This window comes from Hemitrygon akajei, chromosome 1 (assembly GCF_048418815.1).
Source record: "Hemitrygon akajei chromosome 1, sHemAka1.3, whole genome shotgun sequence".
In the NCBI taxonomy this organism is placed as follows: Eukaryota; Metazoa; Chordata; class Chondrichthyes; order Myliobatiformes; family Dasyatidae; genus Hemitrygon; species Hemitrygon akajei.
This window is the reverse complement of record NC_133124.1, coordinates 253,770-276,742: the sequence shown is the minus strand read 5'-3', so window position 1 is coordinate 276,742 and position 22,973 is coordinate 253,770. Positions and strand designations below refer to the sequence as shown.

Sequence of the window (22,973 nt, the reverse complement as noted above, 5' to 3'; positions counted from 1 at the left end):
AAGACCGATCTTAAGTGTAGAATTTTAACACAAGCAAGGTGGAGCTATCTTCTTTTGAATACTACCTCACTATTCCTTCATTTTGAACTATTTATTTTTGTGATATATAGTTTTTTTTTACAAAACAACAAATTTCAGTCATATGACACATAATAAATTTGACTCATTCTAAAAACCTGCTGCAAGTGAAATTTATGCTTTTCAATAGTCAGATGTATCTAATCTGTCCGATTCAAAGTTTAATGGAGGCAGGTCAAATGGCAGATCATCCAATTCACTGCTAATTGGTAAAGTGGATATGTGACCATACCAGAAACACTGGGAGGTTCTGGTATTCAGATTTTAAAAAGCCCCAAGATACCCAATAAATTAAGGCAGACAATGTTGAACTCTGGCCTGGATGTGTAGCGTTGCTTGTAACTGGCAGCTGTCTTCTCCTTCCCACTCAACCACAGAATGACATTTAACTTATAAAGACTCTTTGTACAAGACCTTGGTGAGACTGTTTTTGGAAAATTCTATTCAATTTTGGTCACCTAAAAAGGAAAGATGTCATTAATTATTGAGAGAAAATTTATGAGGATGGATTTGAGAGACTGAGTCATGGAGAGAGGTTGAGCAGACTGGGACATTATAGATTAGAGCAGGGGTTCCCAACCTGGGTTCCATGAACTCTTACTTAATAGTATTGATCCATGGCATAAAAAAAGATTAAGAATCCATGCATTATAGCATTGGAGACTGAAGTGTGGGTGATCTTACAGAGGTATATTTCTGAGAGGCTTTGATGGAGTCAATGCTAGTCTTTTGCCTTAGAATTGATGAATCAAGAACTAGAAGGCATAGGTTAAAGGTAACAGGGCAAGGAGTTAATGGAAACATGAGGGGCAACTTTTAACACAGATTTCCAGTGAAATATTATGTATTTTACATCACTTCAAAGGATATTTATACTTAAAAGAATCTACTCAATGCACATTAGAAATGAAATATAGTTATAAGCTTTGCTGCATTTAAGTGGACAAAGACAAGGGAAATCATGGAACAGAAACCTCGAAAAACGTGCATTGAGGTCAACATTGGCTTAAATAAAAAAATTTAAAATCCTATAAACATTCTACCTTCAACCTGAGACATTCATTTCATTTCACTTTCTTAAATCTTATCCTGCTTAATCTACTCAGTCTTTCCATCAGGTTGAATAATAGGTCTATAACCTGAAATATTCATCTCATTTCCCATTGACAGATTCTGCTTTATCTACTGAGCCTTTTCATAATTCTGTTTTTATTTCAGATTTCTAGCATTTGCAACTTCTTGATTCCAAACCTTTATACATAAACATAATGAATACAATATGTATACAATATATGAATCAGTAACATATTCAGACTGAACTATCAATACTTTCCTGTAAAACACATTATAACAAGAGTCCCATAATTGATACTATGGGTAAAACACATGGGAGTTCAAGGCCGTCATTAAGAAAATAATAAATCAGCTTAAAGATAGGTTCGACGACAACAAGGTCATGGGTTAAGGATGAAAGTTGAAAAGTTTAAGGAACGTGATGGAAATCTTTTTCACCCATTGAGGAGTGAGGTGCAGTGCCAGCAGCCAGTGAAGGGCATGCAGCGGACCCACTAAAGGGGCAAACAAGGGAGTGGGCGACGGGCGTCCAACAGGGCCAGCAAAGGGCAAGCAACATTGCCAGCAACCACAGAAGGGTGCTCAATGGGGCCAGGGACTGGTGAAGGGTGCTTGATTGGTCAGGGACCCGGTGAAGGGTGAATGACGGGGTCACTTCAGACTTCTAGCACCATTCTGATGATAAAACTGCAGTTTTGGAGCATGAAGGCAATACTACATTCCAACACAAACTCTGTGCAGTGTGCAAAGGAAGGCTATCCCTCTTTCTTGTAAGATTTTGACAGAATAAAAAGAACATTAATTTGCTCACCTTTAAGATAGAAATCTGTGAAAAATCTTTTTCCTCAAAATAAGCATGAGTGATGAGTTCCAGTTTGGCTTGGAGCAACCCATAGAGCGGCTATAGAGAAAAATATTGCAACAAAGTCGATTAATTCAAAAGATAATAGAGCATCTTCAAGGAATCAAGCATCAGAGAATGGACCCCTCACATATTTGCCAGGCATCAAATCCCTTTGTCCGGCATGACCTGCCACACTTTGGCAATTCTACACTCTGCTAGATACTTCACCAACAGGTAATGTTACAGGTATGTAGGACCCTGGTCAGACCCCACTTCTACTGAGCTCAGTTCTGGTTGCCTCACTACAGGAAGGATGTGGGAACCATAGAAAGAGTGCAGAGCAGAGTTACAAGGATGTTGCCTGGATTGGGGAGCATGCCTTATGAAAACAGGTTGAGTGAATTCGGCCATTTCTCCTTGGAGTGACCTGATAAAGGTGTATAAGATGATGAGAGGCATTGATTGCGTGGATAGGCAGAGGCTTTTTCCCAAGGCTGAAATGGCTGCCACAAGAGGGCACAGATTTAAGGTGCTTGGGAGTAGGTACAGAGGAGATGTCAGGGGTAAGTTATTTTTACGCAAAGAGTGATGAGTGCGTGGAATGGGCTGTCAGCAATAGTGGTGGAGGCAGATACCATAGGGTATTTTAAGAGGCTTTTGGATAGGTACATGGAGCTTAGAAAAATAGAGGGTTATGGGTAACCCTAGTAATTTCTAAGGTAGGACTAAGTTTGGTACAACTTTGTGGGCTGAAGGGCTGGTATTGTGCTGCAGGTTTTCTTTGTTTTCTATGTTTCTAACATTCTAAGAGTATCTAACTATATCACCAAGTCTGCATTCTGGATTTCAACAACAGTTTGGCTGAGCAACTTCTTCCTTTTATCTCCTCTAAGACTCCTTCTCATCACCTTAAACTTATCTGCTCTAGCTTTAGGCATCTCAAGGAAAAGTTTTACTTTATTTATGCCTTTCATAATTATGTGTTCTTTAAGGTTGACATAGACAGGGAAGTGGTATGGGGACAAGCTCCCACTACCTATTAAATACTCCCAAAGATGTGGGCCTCAAATAGCTGCTGACAACCAAGTCCAGCTCCTGGCCTTCATGTGTGGCTGAGCTACTAAGCTCGGCAGAACTGTTTCTACTGGCAAGAGAAGGCGCAAGGCAGGTTACTGGCACCCTAAAACCAGTTGCTTCGGGCAGCTAGTGTTTGTCAGCCATGGTTGACAGCTCATCTAGGAGAAGGAAAACTCTGATCTCAAACCTCTGCTGCCTTGTGGCTATACTCTTTGGAAGTAAACCCAGAGGAAAAACTCCAGAGCTGGAGTCCCTAAGGCAGTTCTACATTAAGTTCAATGCTGACTGGCAACTCCTGCATCACTGCTGGTACCAAAGAGTATAGTCTCTGCTATTCCTTTGGGTTCAACAGATGCATGGAGAGGAGGAGATTGCTGCATGAGCAACAGCTTGCTCTCCATATTATACCAGGCTTGCGCATCTAAAGAGCAAGGACGCGATCTCCATAGTCAACTCAACTGAAGGAGGCCCTCAACTCAATTATATGTACCAATATCAGGAGCCCCTCACTTTTCTCCACTCAAAGTAAAACAGACAGCCTATCCTGCCTTCTCTCAAATGACGTTTCATCCCAAGCAATGTTCTGGGGAATCACAACTTCAAAAGGTCCTTCCCACAGTCTTCCTAACCTTACTGTTTTTATTCTAGAGAGTTATTTATGATTTATGCTGACTTTGACTTATTTTTCATTAGTCTCCAAGTACCTTGAAACCTCATCCTTAATAATAGGCTCCAACATTTCCCCAACCAATGAGGCTGGGGTAACTGGCCGACAATTTCCTTTCTTTTTCGTTTCTCCCTTCTTAAAGAGTGGAGTGACATTTGCAATCTTCCAGAACTCCACAACTATTCCAGAATCAAGTGATTCTTGCAAGATCAAGACCAATATATCTGTCATCTCTTCAGCAACCTCTCACAGGACTCTGGGATGTAGTCCATCTTGCCCAGGTGACTTAGCCACTTTAAGACCATTCAATTTGCCTTGCATTTTTCCTTTGTAATATTAATAGCACTCACTCCTGCTCCCTGACATTCATAGACCTCTGGAACACTGCTAGTGTCTTCCACAACAAAGACAGATGCAAATTTCACATCACATTTCATGTCACATGCCTGTGATAATAAACCTGATCCTGAAGTATTCATGAAGTTCATCTGCCATGTCTTTGTCCCCCATTACTACCTCACCAGCATCATTCTCCAGTGGTCCAATATCAACTCTCACTTCCCTATTACTTTTTATATAACTGAAAAAACTTTTGGTATCCTGCTTTATATCATTGGCAACTTTGCCCTCATATGTCATCTTTTCTCTTCATATTGCTTTTATAAGAATCAGAATCAGGTTGATTATCACTGGCATAGAAACATAGAAAACCTACAGCACAATACAGGCCCTTTGGCCCACAATGCTGTCCTGAACATATACTTACTTTAGAAATTACCTAAGGTTATCCACAGCCCTCTATTTTTCTAAGATCCATTTATCTATCCAGGAGCCTCTTAAAAGACCATATTCCATCCGCCTTCACCACAGTCGTTGGCAGCCCATTCACGCACTCACCACTCTCTGCATAAAAAACTTACCCCTGACATCCCCTCAGTACCTACTTCCAAGCACCTTAAAACTGTTAGCCATTTCAGCCCTGGGAAGAAGCCGCTGACTATCCACACGATCAATGCCCCTTATCATCTTATATGCCTCTATCAGGACACTTCTCATCCTCGGTTGCTCCAAGGAGAAAAGGCCTTGTAAGGCATGCTCCCCATTCCAGGCAACATGATTGTAAATCTCCTCTGCACCCTTTCTATAGTTTCCACATCCTTCAGGCTGTAAGGTGACCAGAATTGAGCACAGTACTCCAAGTGGGATCTGACCAGGGTTCTATACAGCTGTAATACTACCCCTCGGTTCTTGAACTCAATCCCACAAATAATGAAGGCCAATGCACCATATGCTTTCTTAACCACACAGTCAACCTGCACAGCAGCTTTGAGTGTCCTGTGGACTCCGACCCCAAGATCTTTCATACTTACTAGAATCTTACCATTAATACTATATTCTGCCATCATATTTGACCTACCAAAATGAACCACCTCACACTTATTTGGGTTGAACTCCATCTGCCATTTCTCAGCCCAGTTTTGCATCCTATCAATGTCCCGCTGTAAGCTCTGACAGCCCTCCACACTATCCACAACACCTCCAACCTTTGCGTTATCAGCAAACTTACTAACCCATCCCTCCACTTCCACTTCATTTATAAAAATCACAATGAGTAAGGGTCCCAGAACAGATCACTGAGGCACTCCACTGGTGACCGACCTCCATGCAGAATATGACCCATCTACAAACACCCTTTGCCTTCTGTGGGCAAGCCAATTCTGGATCCACAAAGCAATGTCCCCTTGGATCCCATGCCTCCTTACTTTCTCAATAAGCCTTGCTCAGGGTACCTTATTAAATGCCTTGCTGAAATCCATATATACTACATCTACTGCTCAAAAATTCAATCAGGCTCGTAAGGCACAACCTGCCCTTGACAAAGCCATGCTGACTACTCCTAATCATATTATACCTCTCCAGATGTTCATAAATTCTGCCTCTCAGGATCTCCTTCATCAACTTACCAACTACTGAAGTAAGACTCACTGGTCTATAATATCCTGAGCTATCTCTACTCCCTTTCTTGAATAAGGGAACAATAACTGCAACCCTCCAATCCTCTGGAACCCCTCCCATCCCCACTGATGATGCTAAGATCATTGCCAGAGGCTCAGCATTCTCCTCACTCGCCTCCCACTGTAGCCTGGGGTACATCTCATCTGGTCCCAGGGACTTATCCAACTTGATGCTTTCCAAAAGCTCCAGCACATCCTCTTCCTTAATGTCTATATGCTGAAGCTTTTCAGTCCGCTGTAAGTCATCCCTACAATCTCCAAGGTCCTCTTCTGTAGTGACAAATAAAGCAAAGTATTCATTAAGTACCTCTGCTACCTCCTCCTGTTCCATACACACTTTTCCACTGTCACACCTGCTTGGTCCTATTCTCTCACGTCTTAACCTCTTGCTTTTCACATACTTGTAGAATGTCTAGGGGTTTTCCTTAATCTTGCTCACCAAGGCCTCCTCATGGCCCATTCTAGCTCTCCTAATTTCATTCTTAAGTTTCTTCCTGTTAGCCTTATCATTTTCCAGATCCCCATCACCACCTAGATTTTTGAACCTTTTCTTTTCTTCTTGACTGTATTTTCAACAGCCTTTATACATCATGGTTCCTGCACCCTACCATCCTTTTCCTGTCTCATTGGAACGTACCTATGCAGAACACCACACCAAGAGATGCCAAGAACAATTTCCCAAATAACAATTGGCATTTTCCTACAGTTTTTTTTAAGCGCAATCGTGAACAATAGCCAGTTCAGAAATGCTGATCAAGTCAACTAGTTCCCAAAGAGAAAGTTGATACGCCAATCAGATGGTCCACTGCTGCTCAGCGATAGAACACAAAAAATTCATTTAGAAACTAAGAAACATTAAAAAATATTCAAAATACTGGAGTCATGATGATCATGATGGAGTCTGCTGGTAGAGACATTTATACACATGTTGTCCTCCATAACTTAAAGAGATTGAAGGATAAGGTTGCAGGGTGACAAAACATGGCAGGAGCACTTGGAACTTAAAACTTATCCCTACCGGGTGAAAACAGCACCTGTTCTTTCCGCATTGTTCTCCAGCAGTTTAAGAACTACGTCCAGCCAGAACATAACTCACAACTGCTCTTGAAAGTCAGGTATTAACCCTACCTACCAACAACCAAGCATTGCCATCCTGGTCCCCTTCAAGATAGCTTATGAAGAAGCATGTGACTGCCCTCCCAGAGATGATAGGGGAATGTACACTTGACTCTTGAAGGCTTGGACCCCATCATAGCAAATGTTTCCAACCACAGCATCAAGAAGGCTGTTTCAAATTCTGATAGCACAGTGAAGAAAGCTTCTATCCAGTTTATAGGTTCTTGCATCAGGAATAGAAACAGCATTAGCACACATAGATAAACTTGATCATGTGGTGCACTGTTTCTCATAAGATGAAGGCAGCATGGCGCGAAGGACTGCAGGGCTGAGGCTGGTGTGTATTTTGTATAGCACAGTAGCTGCAGCTACCTGTCGTCTGTGGTGTAAGCTACTGATGGCTAGCTTCTCACGATCTGTGGCTTCATCTACACCTATAATCCTAGATAGGGTAGAGTTTGTTAGGTGTGTTCAAGAAGGTTTCTTGACACAATATGTAGACAACCCTAAAAGAGGAGGGGCTGTACATGATCTGGTATTGTGAAATGAACCAAGTCAGAAACATAGAAACATAGAAAATAGGTGCAGGAGTAGGCCATTCGGCCCTTTGAGCCTGCACCGCCATTCAGTATGATCATGGCTGATCATCCAACTCAGAACCATGTACATGCTTTCTTTCCATACCCCCTGATCCCTTTAGCCACAAGGGCCATATCTAACTTCCTCTTAAATATAGCCAATGAACCGGCCTCAACTGTTTCCTGTGGCAGAGAATTCCACAGATTCACCACTCTCTGTGTGAAGAAGTTTTTCCTCATCTCGGTCCTAAAAGGTTTCCCCTTTATCCTTAAACTGTGACCCCTCGTTCTGGACTTCCCCAACATCGGAAACAATCTTCCTGCATCTAGCCTGTCCAATCCCTTTAGAATTTTATACGTTTCAATAAGATCCCCCCTCAATCTTCTAAATTCCAGTGAGTATAGATAGATAGATAGATAGATACTTTATTCATCCCCATGGGGAAATTCACATTTTTTCCAATGTCCCATACACTTATTGTAGCAAAACTAATTACATACAATACTTAACTCAGTAAAAATATGATATGCATCTAAAATCACTCTCTCAAAAAGCATTAATAATAGCTTTAAAAAGTTCTTAAGTAGTTTACTTAAATACATTGAGTCCTAACCCCGGCACTTTAACATATCTTACTCCTGGCGGTTGAATTGTAAAGCCGAATGGCATTGGGGAGTATTGATCTCTTCATCCTGTCTGAGGAGCATTGCATCGATAGCAACCTGTCGCTGAAACTGCTTCTCTGTCTCTGGATGGTGCTATGTAGAGGATGTTCAGGGTTTTCCATAATTGACCGTAGCCTACTCAGCGCCCTTCGCTCTGCTACCGATGTTATACTCTCCAGTACTTTGCCCACGACAGAGCCCGCCTTCCTTACTAGCTTATTAAGACGTGAGGCGTCCCTCTTCTTAATGCCTGGGCTATAAGCCTAGTTGATCCAGTCTTTCTTCATATGAAAGTCCTGCCATCCCAGGAATCAATCTGGTGAACCTTCTCTGTACTCCCTCTATGGCAAAAATGTCTTTCCTCAGATTAGGGGACCAAAACTGCACACAATATTCTAGGTGCGGTCTCACCAAGGCCTTGTACAACTGTAGTAGAACCTCCTACTCAAATCCTTTTGCTATGAATGCCAACATACCATTTGCCTTTTTCACCGCCTGCTGTACCTGCATGCACACCTTCAATGACTGGTGTACAATGACACCCAAGTCTCGTTGCACCTCCCCTTTTCCTAATCGGCCACCGTTCAGATAATAATCTGTTTTCCTGTTCTTGCAACCAAAGTGGATAACCTAACATTTATGGTTAACAACTAAATGGATAACCTCACATTTATCCACATTAAATTGCATCTGCCATGAAATTGCCCACTCACCTAACCTATCCAAGTCACCCTGCATCCTCTTAGCATCCTCCTCACAGCTAACACCGCCGTCCAGCTTCCTGTCATCCACAAACTTGGAGATGCTGCATTTAATTCCCTCGTCTAAATCATTCATATATATTGTAAACAACTGGGGTCCCAGCACTGAGCCTTGCGGTACCCCACTAGTCACTGCCTGCCATTCTGAAAAGGTCCCATTTACTCCCACTCTTTGCTTCCTGTCTGCCAACCAATTCTCTATCCACATCAATACCATACCCCCAATACCGTGTGCTTTAAGTTTGCACACTAATCTCCCGTGTGGGACCTTGTCAAAAGCCTTTTGAAAATCTAAATATACCACATCCACTGGCTCTCCCCCATCCACTCTACTAGTTACATCTTCAAAAAATTCTATAAGATTCGTCAGACATGATTTTCCTTTCACAAATCCATGCTGACTTTGTCTGATGATTTCACCTCTTTCCAAATGTGCTGTTATCACATCTTTGATAACCGACTCTAGCATTTTCCCCATCACCGATGTCAGACTAACCGGTCTATAATACCCCGGTTTCTCTCTTTGCACACCATGGTTCCTGTACCCTACCATCCTTTCCCTGTCTTATTGGAACGTGCCTATGCAGAACCCCACTCAAAAACTTAGAAAAACAGAGGGCTATGGGTAAACCTAGCTTTGTGGGCCAAAGGCCCTATATTGTGCTGTAGGTTTTCCATGTTTCTAATATTGGGGAAATTAAAATTTCCCACCACAACATTTGTCGTGAAATTTGTTAACTTAGCAGCAGCAGTTCATTGCAATACATAAAATATAGGGGAAAAATACGAAACAAATAAATCAATTACTGTAAACATGTTGAATAGATTAAAATTCATGCAAAAACAGAAACAACATATATATTGTATATATGATGACCTCAAGGGTGGCGTTCTCAGCATTGCTGCCAGTGCTACGTGATAGTGATGGTAAGAATTGGAGGAGATGGCAGTTGAATGCGTGGCTGAGGAGTTGGTGCATGGGGCAGGGTTTTAGATTTTTGAATCATTGGGATCTCTTCTGGGGAAGGTGGGACCTGTACAGATTGGATGGGTTGCACCTGAACTCAAGGGGGAGCAATATCCTTGCAGGTAGGTTTGCTAGCATGGTTCAGGAGGGTTTAAACTAATTTGCAAGGGGGATGGGACCCGCAGCGATACAGCAGTGAAAGAAGTGCATGGAGTAAAGCCAGATCTAACATATAGAGAGGCTTTGAGGAAAGAGAAGCAGAATAAAGGTGGTGAGGTAGAAGGGCTAAGGTGTGTGTACTTCAATGCAAAAAGCATCAGGAACAAAGGTGATGAACTGAGAGCTTGGATACATACATGGAATTATGATGTAGTGGCCATCACAGAGACTTGGCTGGCACCAGGGCAGCAATGGATTCTCAATATTCCTGGATTTCAGTGCTTTAAAAGGGATAGAGAGGGGGGGAAAAGGGGAGTAGGGGTGGCATTACTGGTCAGGGATACTATTACAGCTACTGAAAGGGTGGGTAATGTACAAGGATCCTCTTTTGAGTCAGCATGGGTGGAAGTCAGGAACAGGAAGGGAGCAGTTACTCTACTGGGGGGTATTCTATAGGCCCCCTGGTAGTAGCAGAGATACCGAGGAGCAGACTGGGAGGCAGATTTTGGAAAGGTGAAAAAATAACAGAGTTGTTATCATGGGTGACTTTAACTTCCCTAATATTGATTGGCACTTGATTAGTTCCAAGGGTTTAGATGGGGCAGAGTTGGTTAAGTGTGTCCAGGATGGATTCCTGTCACAGTATGTTGACAGGCCGACTAGGGGGAATGCCATACTAGATCTAGTATTAGGTAACGAACCGGGTCAGGTCACAGATCTGTCAGTGGGTGACCATCTGGGGGACAGTGATCACCGCTCCCTGGCCTTTAGCATTATCATGGAAAAGGACAGAATCAGAGAGGACAGGAAAATTTTTAATTGGGGAAGGGCAAATTATGAGGCTATAAGGCTAGAACTTGCGGGTGTGAATTGGGATGATGTTTTTGCAGGGAAATGTACTATGGACATGTGGTCAATTTTTAAGGATCTTGCAGGATGTTAGGGATAAATTTGTCCCTGTCAGGAAGATAAAGAATGGTAGGGTGAAGGAACCATGGGTGACAAGTGAAGTGGAAAATCTAGTCAGGTGGAAGAAGGCAACATACATGAGGTTTAGGAAGCAAAGATCAGATGGGCCTATTGAGAAATATAGGGTAGCAAGAAAGGAGCTTAAGAAGGGGCTGAGAAGAGCAAGAAGGGGGCATGAGAAGGCCTTGGTAAGTAGGGTAAAGGAAAACCCCAAGGCATTCTTCAATTATGTGAAGAATAAAAGGATGACAGGAGTGAAGGTAGGACAGATTAGAGATAAAAGTGGGAAGATGTGCCTGGAGGCTGTGGAAGTGAACGAGGTCCTCAATGAATACTTCTCTTCGGTATTCACCACTGAGAGGGAACTTGATGACGGTGAGGACAATATGAGTGAGGCTGATGCTCCGAAGCATGTTGATATTAAGGGAGAAGAGGTGCTGGAGTTAAAATACATTAGAAAGATTAAGTCCCCGGGGCCTGACGGAATATTCCCCAGGCTGCTCCACGAGGCAAGGGAAGAGATTGCTGAACATCTGGCTAGGATCTTTATGTCCTCGTTGTCCACGGGAATGGTACCGGAGGATTGGAGGAAGGTGAATGTTGTCCCCTTGTTCTAAAAAGGTAGTAGGGATAGTCCGGGTAATTATAGACCAGTGAGCCTTACGTCTGTGGTGGGAAAGCTGTTGGAAAAGATTCTTAGAGATAGGATCTATGGGCATTTAGAGAATCATGGTCTGATCAGGGACAGTCAGCATGGCTTTGTGAAGGGAAGATCGTGTCTAACAAACCTGATAAAGTTCTTTGAGGAGGTGACCAGGCATATAGATGAGGGTAGTGCAGTGGATGTGATCTGCATGGATTTTAGTAAGGCACTTGACAAGGTTCCACACGTTGGGCTTATTCAGAAAGTCAGAAGGCATGAGATCCAGGGAAATTTGGCCAGGTGGATTCACAATTGGCTTGCCTGCAGAGGTCAGAGGGTCATTGTGGAGGGAGTACATTCAACTTGGAGGGTTGTGACTGGTGGTGTCCCACAAGGATCTGTTCTGTGACCTCTACTTTTCGTGATTTTTATTAACGACCTGGATGTGGGGGTAGAAGGGTGGGTTGGCAAGTTTGCAGACGACACAAAGGTTGGTGGTGTTGTAGATAGTGTAGAGGATTGTCGAAAATTGCAGAGAGACATTGATAGGATGCAGAAGTGGGCTGAGAAGTGGCAGATGGAGTTCAACCCGGAGAAGTGTGAGGTGGTACACTTTGGAAGGACAAACTCCAAGGCAGAGTACAAAGTAAATGGCAGGGTACTTAGTAGTGTGGAGGAGCAGAGGGATCAGGGCGTACATGTCCACAGATCCCTGAAAGTTGCCTCACAGGTAGATAGGGTAGTTAAGAAAGCTTAATAACCATATAACAATTACAACACGGAAACAGGCCAACTCGGCCCTTCTAGTCCATGCCGAACACTTACTCTCACCTAGTTCCACTGGCCCGCACTCAGCCCATAACCCTCCGTTCCTATCCTGTCCATATAGCTATCCAATATTACTTTAAATGATAATACCGAACCTGCCTCTACCACTCCACTTATTGGGTGTTAGCTTTCATAAGTCGAGGATAGAGTTTAAGATACGCAATGTAATGATGCAGCTCTATAAAACTCTAGTTAGGCCACACTTGGAGTACTGTGTCCAGTTCTGGTCACCTTGCTATAGGAAGGATGTGGAAGCACTGGAAAGGGTACAGAGGAGATTTACCAGGAGCCTCTTCCCCAGGACACCACTGCTCAATACAAGAGGACGTGGCTTTAAGGTACGGGGAGGGAAGTTCAAGGGAGGTTTTTCACTCAGAATGGTTGGTGCGTGGAATGCAATGCCTGAGTCAGTGGTGGAAGCAGATACACTAGTGAAGTTTAAGAGACTACTAGACAAGTATATGGAGGAATTTAAGGTGGGGGGTTATATGGGAGGCAGGGTTTGAGGGTCGGCACAACATTGTGGGCCAAAGGGCCTGTGATGTGCTGTACTATTCTATGTTCTATGTTCTATTTATATATATATATAAAAAGTGAGGTAGTGTTCATGGGTTCAATGTCTGTTTAGGAATCAGATGGTGGAGGGAAAGAAGCTGTTCCTGAATTGCTGAGTGTGTGCCTTCAGGTTTCTGTACCTCCTGCCTGATGGCAACAGTGAGAAAAGGGCATTCCCTGGGTGCTGGGGGTCCTTAATCATGGATGCAGCCTTTCTGAGACACCGCTCCTTGAGGACATCCTGAGTACTTTGTAGGCTAGAACCCAAATGGAGTCAACTAAATTTATGGCCCTTAGTTGCTTTTTGTTGGATTTTAAAACTTCCCAAACATCGAACTTCCCACTCACTTTTGATACCTTATATGGCCTTTCCTTTGCTTTTGTGCAGTCCTTAATTTCCCTTGTCAGCTATGATTACCTAACCCTGCCATTTGAGAACAACTTCCTCTGAGGGACATATCTACCCTGTGCCTTGTGAACTATTCCCAGAAACTTCAGCCATCTCTGCTCTGCCATCATCCCCACCAGTATCCTCCTCTAATCCACCTGGGTAAGCTCCTCCTTTACACCTCTGTAACTCACTTCATTCCAAAGCGATACTGACATGTGTGACTTATGCTTCTCCCTCTCAAATTGCAGTATAAATTCAATCATATTATGATCACTGCTTCCTAAGGGTTCCTTTACATTAAGCTCCCTAAAAAGATCTGGGTTATTACCCAACACCCAATCAAAGTTATCCTTTCCCTGAGTAGGCTCAAGCCCAAGCTGCTCTAAAAAGCCATCTCATAGGCATTCAACAAATTCCACATTTTGCAATCCGACACCAATCTCATTTTCCCAATCCCCTTGCATATTGAAGTCCATTGCAATTGTGTCATTACCCTTGTTACATGCCTTTTCCAGCTCCTTTGCAATCTCAACCCCACATCTTGGCTACTAGTTGGAGGCTTATATATGATTCCCATAATGGTTTTTTTTGCTCTTGCAGTTTCTTAACTCCACCCACAAAGACTCAACATTATCTAACCCTACATCAACTCTATCTAAAGATGGAAGTTCATCTCATACCAAAAGAACTACACAACTATCTATATAACCATATAACCATATAACAATCACAGCACGGAAACAGGCCATTCCGGCCCTCCTAGTCCGTGCCGAACTCTTAATCTCACCTAGTCCCACCTACCCGCACTCAGCCCATAACCCTCCACTCCTTTCCTATCCATATACCTATCCAATTTTACCTTAAATGACACAACTGATCTGGCCTCTACTACTTCTACAGGAAGCTCATTCCACACAGCTATCACTCTCTGAGTAAAGAAATACCCCCTCGTGTTTCCCTTAAACTTTTGCCCCCTAACTCTCAAATCATGTCCTCTCGTTTGAATCTCCCCTACTCTCAATGGAAACAGCCTATTTACGTCAACTCTATCTATCCCTCTCAACATTTTAAATACCTCGATCAAATCCCCCCTCAACCTTCTACGCTCCAATGAATAGAGACCTAACTTGTTCAACCTTTCTCTGTAACTTAAGTGCTGAAACCCTGGTAACATCCTAGTAAATCGTCTCTGCACTCTCTCTAATTTATTGATATCTTTCCTATAATTCGGTGACCAGAACTGTACACAATATTCCAAATTTGGCCTTACCAATGCCTTGTACAATTTTAACATTACATCCCAACTTCTGTACTCAATGCTCTGATTTATAAAGGCCAGCGTTCCAAAAGCCTTCTTCACCACCCTATCTACATGAGACTCCACCTTCAGGGAACTATGCACTGTTATTCCTAGATCTCTCTGTTCCACTGCATTCCTCAATGCCCTACCATTTACCCTGTATGTTCTATTTGGATTATTCCTGCCAAAATGTAGAACCTCACACTTCTCAGCATTAAACTCCATCTGCCAACGTTCAGCCCATTCTTCTAACCGGCATAAATCTCCCTGCAAGCTTTGAAAACCCACCTCATTATCCACAACACCTCCTACCTTAGTATCATCAGCATACTTACTAATCCAATTTACCACCCCATCATCCAGATCATTTATGTATATTACAAACAACATTGGGCCCAAAACAGATCCCTGAGGCACCCCGCTAGTCACCGGCCTCCATCCCGATAAACAATTATCCACCACTACTCTCTGGCATCTCCCATCTAGCCACTGTTGAATCCATTTTATTACTCCAGCACTAATACCTAACGACTGAACCTTCTTAACTAACCTTCCATGTGGAACTTTGTCAAAGGCCTTGCTGAAGTCCATATAGACTACATCCACTGCCTTACCCTCGTCAACATTCCTCGTAACTACTTCAAAAAATTCAATAAGGTTTGTCAAACATGACCTTCCACGCACAAATCCATGCTGGCTACTCCTAATCAGATCCTGTCTATCCAGATAATTATAAATACTATCTCTAAGAATACTTTCCATTAATTTACCCACCACTGATGTCAAACTGACAGGTCTATAATTGCCAGGCTTACTTCTAGAACCCTTTTTAAACAATGGAACCACATGAGCAATACGCCAATCCTCCGGCACAATCCCTGTTTCTAATGACATCTGAAAGATCTCCGTCAGAGCTCCTGCTATCTCTACACAAACTTCCCTCAAGGTCCTGGGGAATATCCGGTCAGGACCCGGAGATTTATCCACTTTTAAATTTCTTAAAAGCGCCAGTACTTCCACCTCTTTAATTGTCATAGGTTCCATAACTTCCTTACTTGTTTCCCACACCTTACACCATTCGATATCCTTCTCCTTAGTGAATACCGAAGAGAAGAAATCGTTCAAAATCTCTCCCATCTCCCTCGGCTCCACACATAGCTGACCACCCTGATTTTCTAAGGGACCAATTTTATCCCTCACTATCCTCTTGCTTTTAATATAACTGTAGAAGCCTTTCGGGTTTACTTCCACCTTATTTGCCAAACCAAACTCGTAACTTCTTTTAGCTTTTCTAATCTCTTTCTTAAGTTTCCTTTTACATTCTTTATATTCCTCGAGCAATTCCTTTACTCCATGCTGCCTATCTATGCCTTCCTGCCTGTCCTTTCAATCTAAAGTATATCCTTTGATGTTAAATGAAGAGAGAAGTAAATAAAACTCCAGAGGGAACAAGCAGAGCAGCCATTGCTGGGAGCCAGAGCATTGGGCTTTGGCTCAAAGGAGGCTTAGGCTCAGAAGAGGCATCGGCTCTGGGTAAGATGTCCAGCTAAGTTTCTGTCAAGATTCCCTTTTTAATAACTGTGCCTGAGTTTAAATGGTTAATAACTAGCTTGAATGGCCATTGTGTGTTCTTCATGCCAGAAGTTGGAGTCTGAGAAGACCCAGAGTCTCCCAGGAAACTACATCTGCATGAAGTGCATCCAGCTGCAGCTCCATGAAGACTGTGTTAAGGATCTGCAGCAGAAGCTGGATGACCTTCAGCTTGTATGGGAGAGTGAGGAGATCATCAATCCAAGTTACAGAGAGTAGTCACCTCTGGAGGGGTTAATATTAGAACCACTACTTTTCACATTGTTTGTCAGTGATTTGTGGAATTTGTAGATAGTGGAATTGATGGCTTTGAGGAAAAGTTTGCAGAGGGATAGGTAGTGCTGAGGAAGCAATGTAATTGCAGCAAGGACTTAAGGGCAAAAAAGTGGCAGATGGAATACAGTGTTGGGAAATGTATCATAATGCATTTTGGTAAAAGGGACAATAGCACAGACTATTATCTAAATGGGGAGAAGGTTCAAACATCAGAGGTGCAGAGGGACTTGGGAGTCCTCGTACAAGACTCCCAGAAGGTTAGTTTACATGTTGAGTCTCTGGTTAAGAAGGGAAATGCAATGTTGGCATTTATCTCAAGGAGAATAGAATATAAAAGCAAGGAGATAAAGGCTCAGCATTATAAGACACTAGTTAGGCAGTACTTGGAGTATTGTCAACAGTTTTGGACCCCACATCTCAGAAAGGATGTGTTGTCATAGGAGAGGATCCAGAAGAAGTTCTTGAGGATGATTTCAGGAATGAAGGGATTAACATTCAAGGAGCATTTGGCTGCTTTCGGCCTATACTTACTCAAATTTAGAAGAATGTGGGAGGATCTCATTGAAACCTATTGAACGTTGAAAGGACAAGATAGGAAAAATCATCTCCACATCCACCCTATCATGGGGGTATCCCAAACTAGAGGGAACAGCCTCAAAATTGAGGGGCAACTCTTTAAACAGAAGTAACAAAGATTTTACAGGGCCTTTCAGCGGCGTCAACAGAGCTCTACGAATTAAATAAAAGTACAGAAGTGCTAGGCTGACCGGCCACTGTCTGGAGTAGGCCAGTGGCGAGTGTAGATGTGACATAAGTGAGAATAGATGATGGAGAGCTGGGAGACCCAGAGTCTGTTATGGGTCCACAGTTTCGATTCCTGTGGATGTCACATGATATTAGCTTTGTTTACTAAGTGTGATGTATCTATGGTCTTGTTTTGCTGGAAGCTTGTAGTTTCAGTTCATGTGGGCATCATGTGATCATAGTTTCGCTTTGCTGGGAATTCGTAGCTTCCTTTCTTTAAGCTTCACTTGACGTATACCGACAATATAAAAGAGAAACACAGACTGATTGCCAGAAATCAGGAATCACTCATTAGGGAGTCACTCGGTAAGGAGTCGTTAAGGAATCGATGGGAAGAGGGAGTGAGAGTGAAGATTGCAGGCTTCGAACAAACCCAAAGGATTGGGTTAGCCAGCAGCACTCTGTGCATTTCAAATGTGACTGACATTTCGTATAATCCATACATGGATTGTGGCACACACTTTTGATTAACGCCTGCATGGTCTCAGGTGTTGTGTGGTGACCATTTCGGCATAAGGGAAATTCCTTTAGTTACTCTGAAATCTCGCTCTTCTTGGACTCTTCGGAAAAGGTACTCCATGGCTGCAAACTACGGTAACTGTTCCCTCGTCTCTGCGAGATCGCTCCTCCGCTGTACTGTGAATCTCCAAGGTCGTCTCTTTGTTGCATCACGAACATACAAGTCTCTCCTCTCACTTATTTCATTAATCACCTGGACTTTCTAAACTGCCACTCTAAGACTGTGCTTGAGTAAGACTTTGTTAAGAATTGTTTCTAAGTTTGACTGTTTGGGAGCTATAGATGCATAATGACATTAACTTCTGTTTAAGTAAGTTGTTTGTTTAATTTTCTATATTTCTGCATAAATGTTAATAAATTTCGTTGTTTTGCAGTAATTCCCCGACTCCATTCTACATCTATTGCTGCTGGTCCATAACAAGTCTCCCAGGGAACTATATCTGCATGGTGTATCCAGCTGTAGCTCCTTGAAGAATGTGTTAGGGATTTGGAGCGGCACTGACGGACCTTCACCTTCACCTTGAGGCTTTGACTCGAGAGGTTCTGGCAGTTTTGGCAGTTGGACTGTGCAATCAAGTCAATCAAGATTTGAATAGCTCAGCAGAAAGCTGTTGATTAGACAATCAAGATTTGAATAGCTCAAACTCAGCAGAAAGCAGCTGATTGGGCATTCGAGGCCAGGTGACCAAGCAGTTTGAAAAGCTCAAACAAATAAATAGAGGGTTACCTCAAGCAAAGTGGCCAGTGAGTGAGCCAGTGGAGTTTGAGGCTTTGATGAGAAAAGGCAGAGGACGAGCTTGTTTCCAGTTAGTCTTTACAATGCCTCCTGAGATGGTGATGTGCCTCTCCTGTGAGATGTGGCAGTCTTGGGGGAACTCCCCTCTCCCGCAGAGTCACATCTTCCAGAAGTGCTTGTGGCTGGGTGATCTGGAAGACTGTGTGAGAAATCTGGAGCAGCAGCTGGATGACCTTTGACTCATAAGGGAGAATGAGGTCATAGATGAGAGCTACAGGGAGGTAGTCAAACCTAGGCTGCCAGAAGCAGGTCGTTTGGTGACAGTCCGAGGAAGGAAAGCCAAGGAAAGTAGACAGGTAATGCAGAGCACATTGTAGCCATTCCACTGAATAATAAGTTTACTGTCCTGGATGCTGTTGGTGGGGATGATGGCTCAGGTGTGAGCCATGGTGGCAGGGCCTCTAGCACTGAGTCTGACCCTATGGTGCAGAAGGATGGGATGGAGAAGAGGAGAGCTGTTGTCATTGGAGACTCTATAGTCAGGGGAGCAGACAGGAGATTTTGTGGACATGAGAAGGAAATCTGCATGGTTTGTTGCCTCCCAGGTGCCAGGGTCTGGGATGTCTCTGACTGGGTGTATGACATCCTAGTGCAAGAGGGAAAACAACCAGAAGTCGTGATACATGTTGGGACCAACGACGTAGGCAGGAAGAAGGATGAGGTCCTGAAGTGTGAGTTTCAGGAACTAGGCAGAAGGCTGAAGAACAGGACCTCAAGGGTGGTGTTTTCAGCATTGCTGCCAGTGCTACGTGATAGTGATGGTAAGAATTGGAGGAGATGGCAGTTGAATGTGTGGCTGAGGACTTGGTGCATGGGGCAGGGTTTTGAATACATACATGGAATTATGATGTAGTGGCCATTACAGAGACTTGGCTGGCACCAGGGCAGGAATGGATTCTCAATATTCCTGGATTTCAGTGCTTTAAAAGAGATAGAGAAGGGGGAGAAAGGGGAGGAGGGGTGGCATTACTGGTCAGGGATACTATTACAGCTACTGAAAGGGTGGGTAATGTACAAGGATCCTCTTTTGAGTCAGCATGGGTGGAAGTCAGGAACAGGAAGGGAGCAGTTACTCTACTGGGGGGTATTCTATAGGCCCCCTGGTAGTAGCAGAGATACCGAGGAGCAGACTGGGAGGCAGATTTTGGAAAGGTGAAAAAATAACAGAGTTGTTATCATGGGTGACTTTAACTTCCCTAATATTGATTGGCACTTGATTAGTTCCAAGGGTTTAGATGGGGCAGAGTTTGTTAAGTGTGTCCAGGATGGATTCCTGTCACAGTATGTTGACAGGCCGACTAGGGGGAATGCCATACTAGATCTAGTATTAGGTAACGAACCGGGTCAGGTCACAGATCTGTCAGTGGGTGAGCATCTGGGGGACAGTGATCACTGCTCCCTGACCTTTAGCATTATCATGGAAAAAGATAGAATCAGAGAGGACAGGAAAATTTTTAATTAGAGAAGGGCAAATTATGAGGCTATAAGGCTAGAACTTGCGGGTGTGAATTGGGATGATGTTTTTTCAGGGAAATGTACTATGGACATGTGGTCGATGTTTAAGGATCTCTTGTAGGATGTTAGGGATAAATTTGTCCCTGTCAGGAAGATAAAGAATGGTAGGGTGAAGGAACCATGGGTGACAAGTGAAGTGGAAAATCTAGTCAGGTGGAAGAAGGCAGCATACATGAGGTTTAGGAAGCAAGGATCAGATGGGTCTATTGAGGAATATAGGGTAGCAAGAAAGGAGCTTAAGAAGGGGCTGAGAAGAGCAAGAAGGGGGCATGAGAAGGCCTTGGTGAGTTGGATAAAGGAAAACCCCAAGGCATTCTTCAATTATGTGAAGAACAAAAGGATGGCAGGAGTGAAGGTAGGACAGATTAGAGATAAAAGTGGGAAGATGTGCCTGGAGGCCGTGGAAGTGAGCGAGGTCCTCAATGAATACTTCTCTTCGGTATTCACCACTGAGAGGGAACTTGATGACGGTGAGGACAATATGAGTGAGGTTGATGTTCTGGAGCATGTTGATATTAAGGGAGAGGAGGTGTTGGAGTTGTTAAAATACATTAGGCCTAATAAGTCCCCGAGGCCTGATGGAATATTCCCCAGGCTGCTCCACGAGGCAAGGGAAGAGATTGTTGAACGTCTGGCTAGAATCTTTATGTCCTCGTTGTCCATGGGAATGGTACTGGAGGGTTGGAGGGAGGCGAATGTTGTCCTCTTGTTCAAAAAAGGTAGTACGGATAGTCCAGATAATTACAGACCAGTGAGCCTTGCGTCTGTGGTAGGAAAGCTGTTGGAAAAGATTCTTAGAGATGGGATCCATGGGCATTTAGAGAATCATGGTCTGATCAGGGACAGTCAGCATGACTTTGTGAAGGGCAGATCATGCCTAACAAGCCTGATAGAGTTCTTTGAGAAGGAGACCAGGCATATAGATGAGGGTAGTGCAGTGGATGTGATCTGCATGGATTTTAGTAAGGCATTTGACAAGGTTCCACATGGTAGGCTTATTCAGAAAGTCAGAAGGCATGGGATCCAGGGAAGTTTGGCCAGGTGGATTCAGAATTGGCTTGCCTGCAGAAGGCAGAGGGTTGTGGTGGAGGGAGTACATTCAGATTGGAGGGTTGTGACTAGTGGTGTGCCACAAGGATCTGTTCTGGGACCTCTTTTTGTGATTTTTATTAATGACCTGGATGTGGGAGTAGAAGGGTGGGTTGGCAAGTTTGCAGACGACACAAAGGTTGGTGGTGTTGTAGATAGTGTAGAGGATTGTCAAAGATTGCAGAGAGGCATTGATAGGATGCAGAAGTGGGCTGAGAAGTGGCAGATGGAATTCTACCCGGAGAAGTGTGAGGTGGTACACTTTGGAAGGACAAACTCCAAGGCAGAGTACAAAGTAAATGGCAGGATACTTGGTAGTGTGGAGGAGCAGGGGGATCTGGGGGTACATGTCTACAGATCCCTGAAAGTTGCCTCACAGGTAGATAGGGTAGTTAAGAAAGCTTATGGGGTGTTAGCTTTCATAAGTTGAGGGATAGAGTTTAAGAGATGCGATGTAATGATGCAGCTCCATAAACCTCTAGTTAGGCCACACTTGGAGTACTGTGTCCAGTTCTGGTTGCCTCACTATAGGAAGGATATGGAAGCATTGGAAAGGGTACAGAGGAGATTTACCAGGATGCTGACTGGTTTAGAGAGTATGCATTATGATCAGAGATTAAGGGAGCTAGGGCTTTACTCTTTGGAGAGAAGGAGGATGAGAGGAGACATGATAGAGGTGTACAAGATATTAAGAGGAATAGACGGAGTGGACAGCCAGCGCCTCTTCCCCAGGGCACCGCTGCTCAGTACAAGAGGACACGGCTTTAAGGTAAGGGGAGGGAAGTTCAAGGGGGATATTAGAGGAAGGTTTTTCACTCAGAGAGTGGTTGGTGCGTGGAATGCACTGCCTGAGTCGGTGGTGGAGGCAGATACACTAGTGAAATTTAAGAGACTACTAGACAGGTATATGGAGGAATTTAAGGTGGGGGGGGGGTTATATGGGAGGCAGGGTTTGAGGGGCGGCACAACATTGTGGGCCGAAGGGCCTGTAATGTGCTGTACTATTCTATGTTCTATATATGATCTACGAGAGACTGAGGATATAATTCATCAATGTTACAGGGAAGAGTCACCCTCAAGTTGCAGGGAGCGAGTAGCTGAGTGAAGTCAGGAACAGATAGGAAAACAGATCCTGGAAAGGTGTAATAATAGCAGAGTTGGCGTGATGGGAGATTTTAATTTCCCTAATTTTGATTGGCATCTCCCTAGAGCAAGGGGTTTAGATGGGGTAGAGTTTGTTAGGTGTGTTCAGGAAGGTTTCTTGACATAGTATGTAGTTAAGCCTACAAGAGGAGAGGCTGTACTTCATTTGGTATTGGGAAATTAACCTGGTCAGGTGTCAGATCTCTCAGTGGGGGAGCATTTTAGAGATAGTGATCATAATTCTATGTCCTTTGCAATAGCTTTGGAGAGAGATAGGAACAGACAAGTTAGAAGAGCGTTTAAATGGAGTAAGGGGAATTATGAGACTATCTGGCAGGAAATTGGAGGCTAAAATGGAAGCAGATGTTCTCAGGGAAAAGTACGGAATAAATATTTAGGGGATATTTGTGTGGAGTTCTGTATAGGTACATTCAAATGAGACAGAAGTTATGGTAGGATACAGGAACTGTGGTGTACAAAGACTGTAATAAATCTGTCAAAAATAAAAGTTCACAAAAGGTTCAGAGAGCTAGGTAATGTTGATCTTGAAGAT

General features: G+C 43.5%; 1 protein-coding gene across 3 annotated transcripts in view; it reads right to left on the bottom strand.

The window, feature by feature from the left end:
• The window catches only part of avl9 (AVL9 homolog (S. cerevisiase)), a 305,466-nt gene that overhangs the window by 203,212 nt on the left and 79,281 nt on the right, over positions 1 to 22,973 (bottom strand). For all 3 annotated transcript variants that reach the window (XM_073070590.1, XM_073070639.1, XM_073070722.1), the window contains one exon: positions 1,964 to 2,053. In XM_073070590.1, coding sequence (XP_072926691.1) covers positions 1,964 to 2,053 — 90 coding nt within the window. The remainder of the gene's footprint in view (positions 1 to 1,963; positions 2,054 to 22,973) is intronic.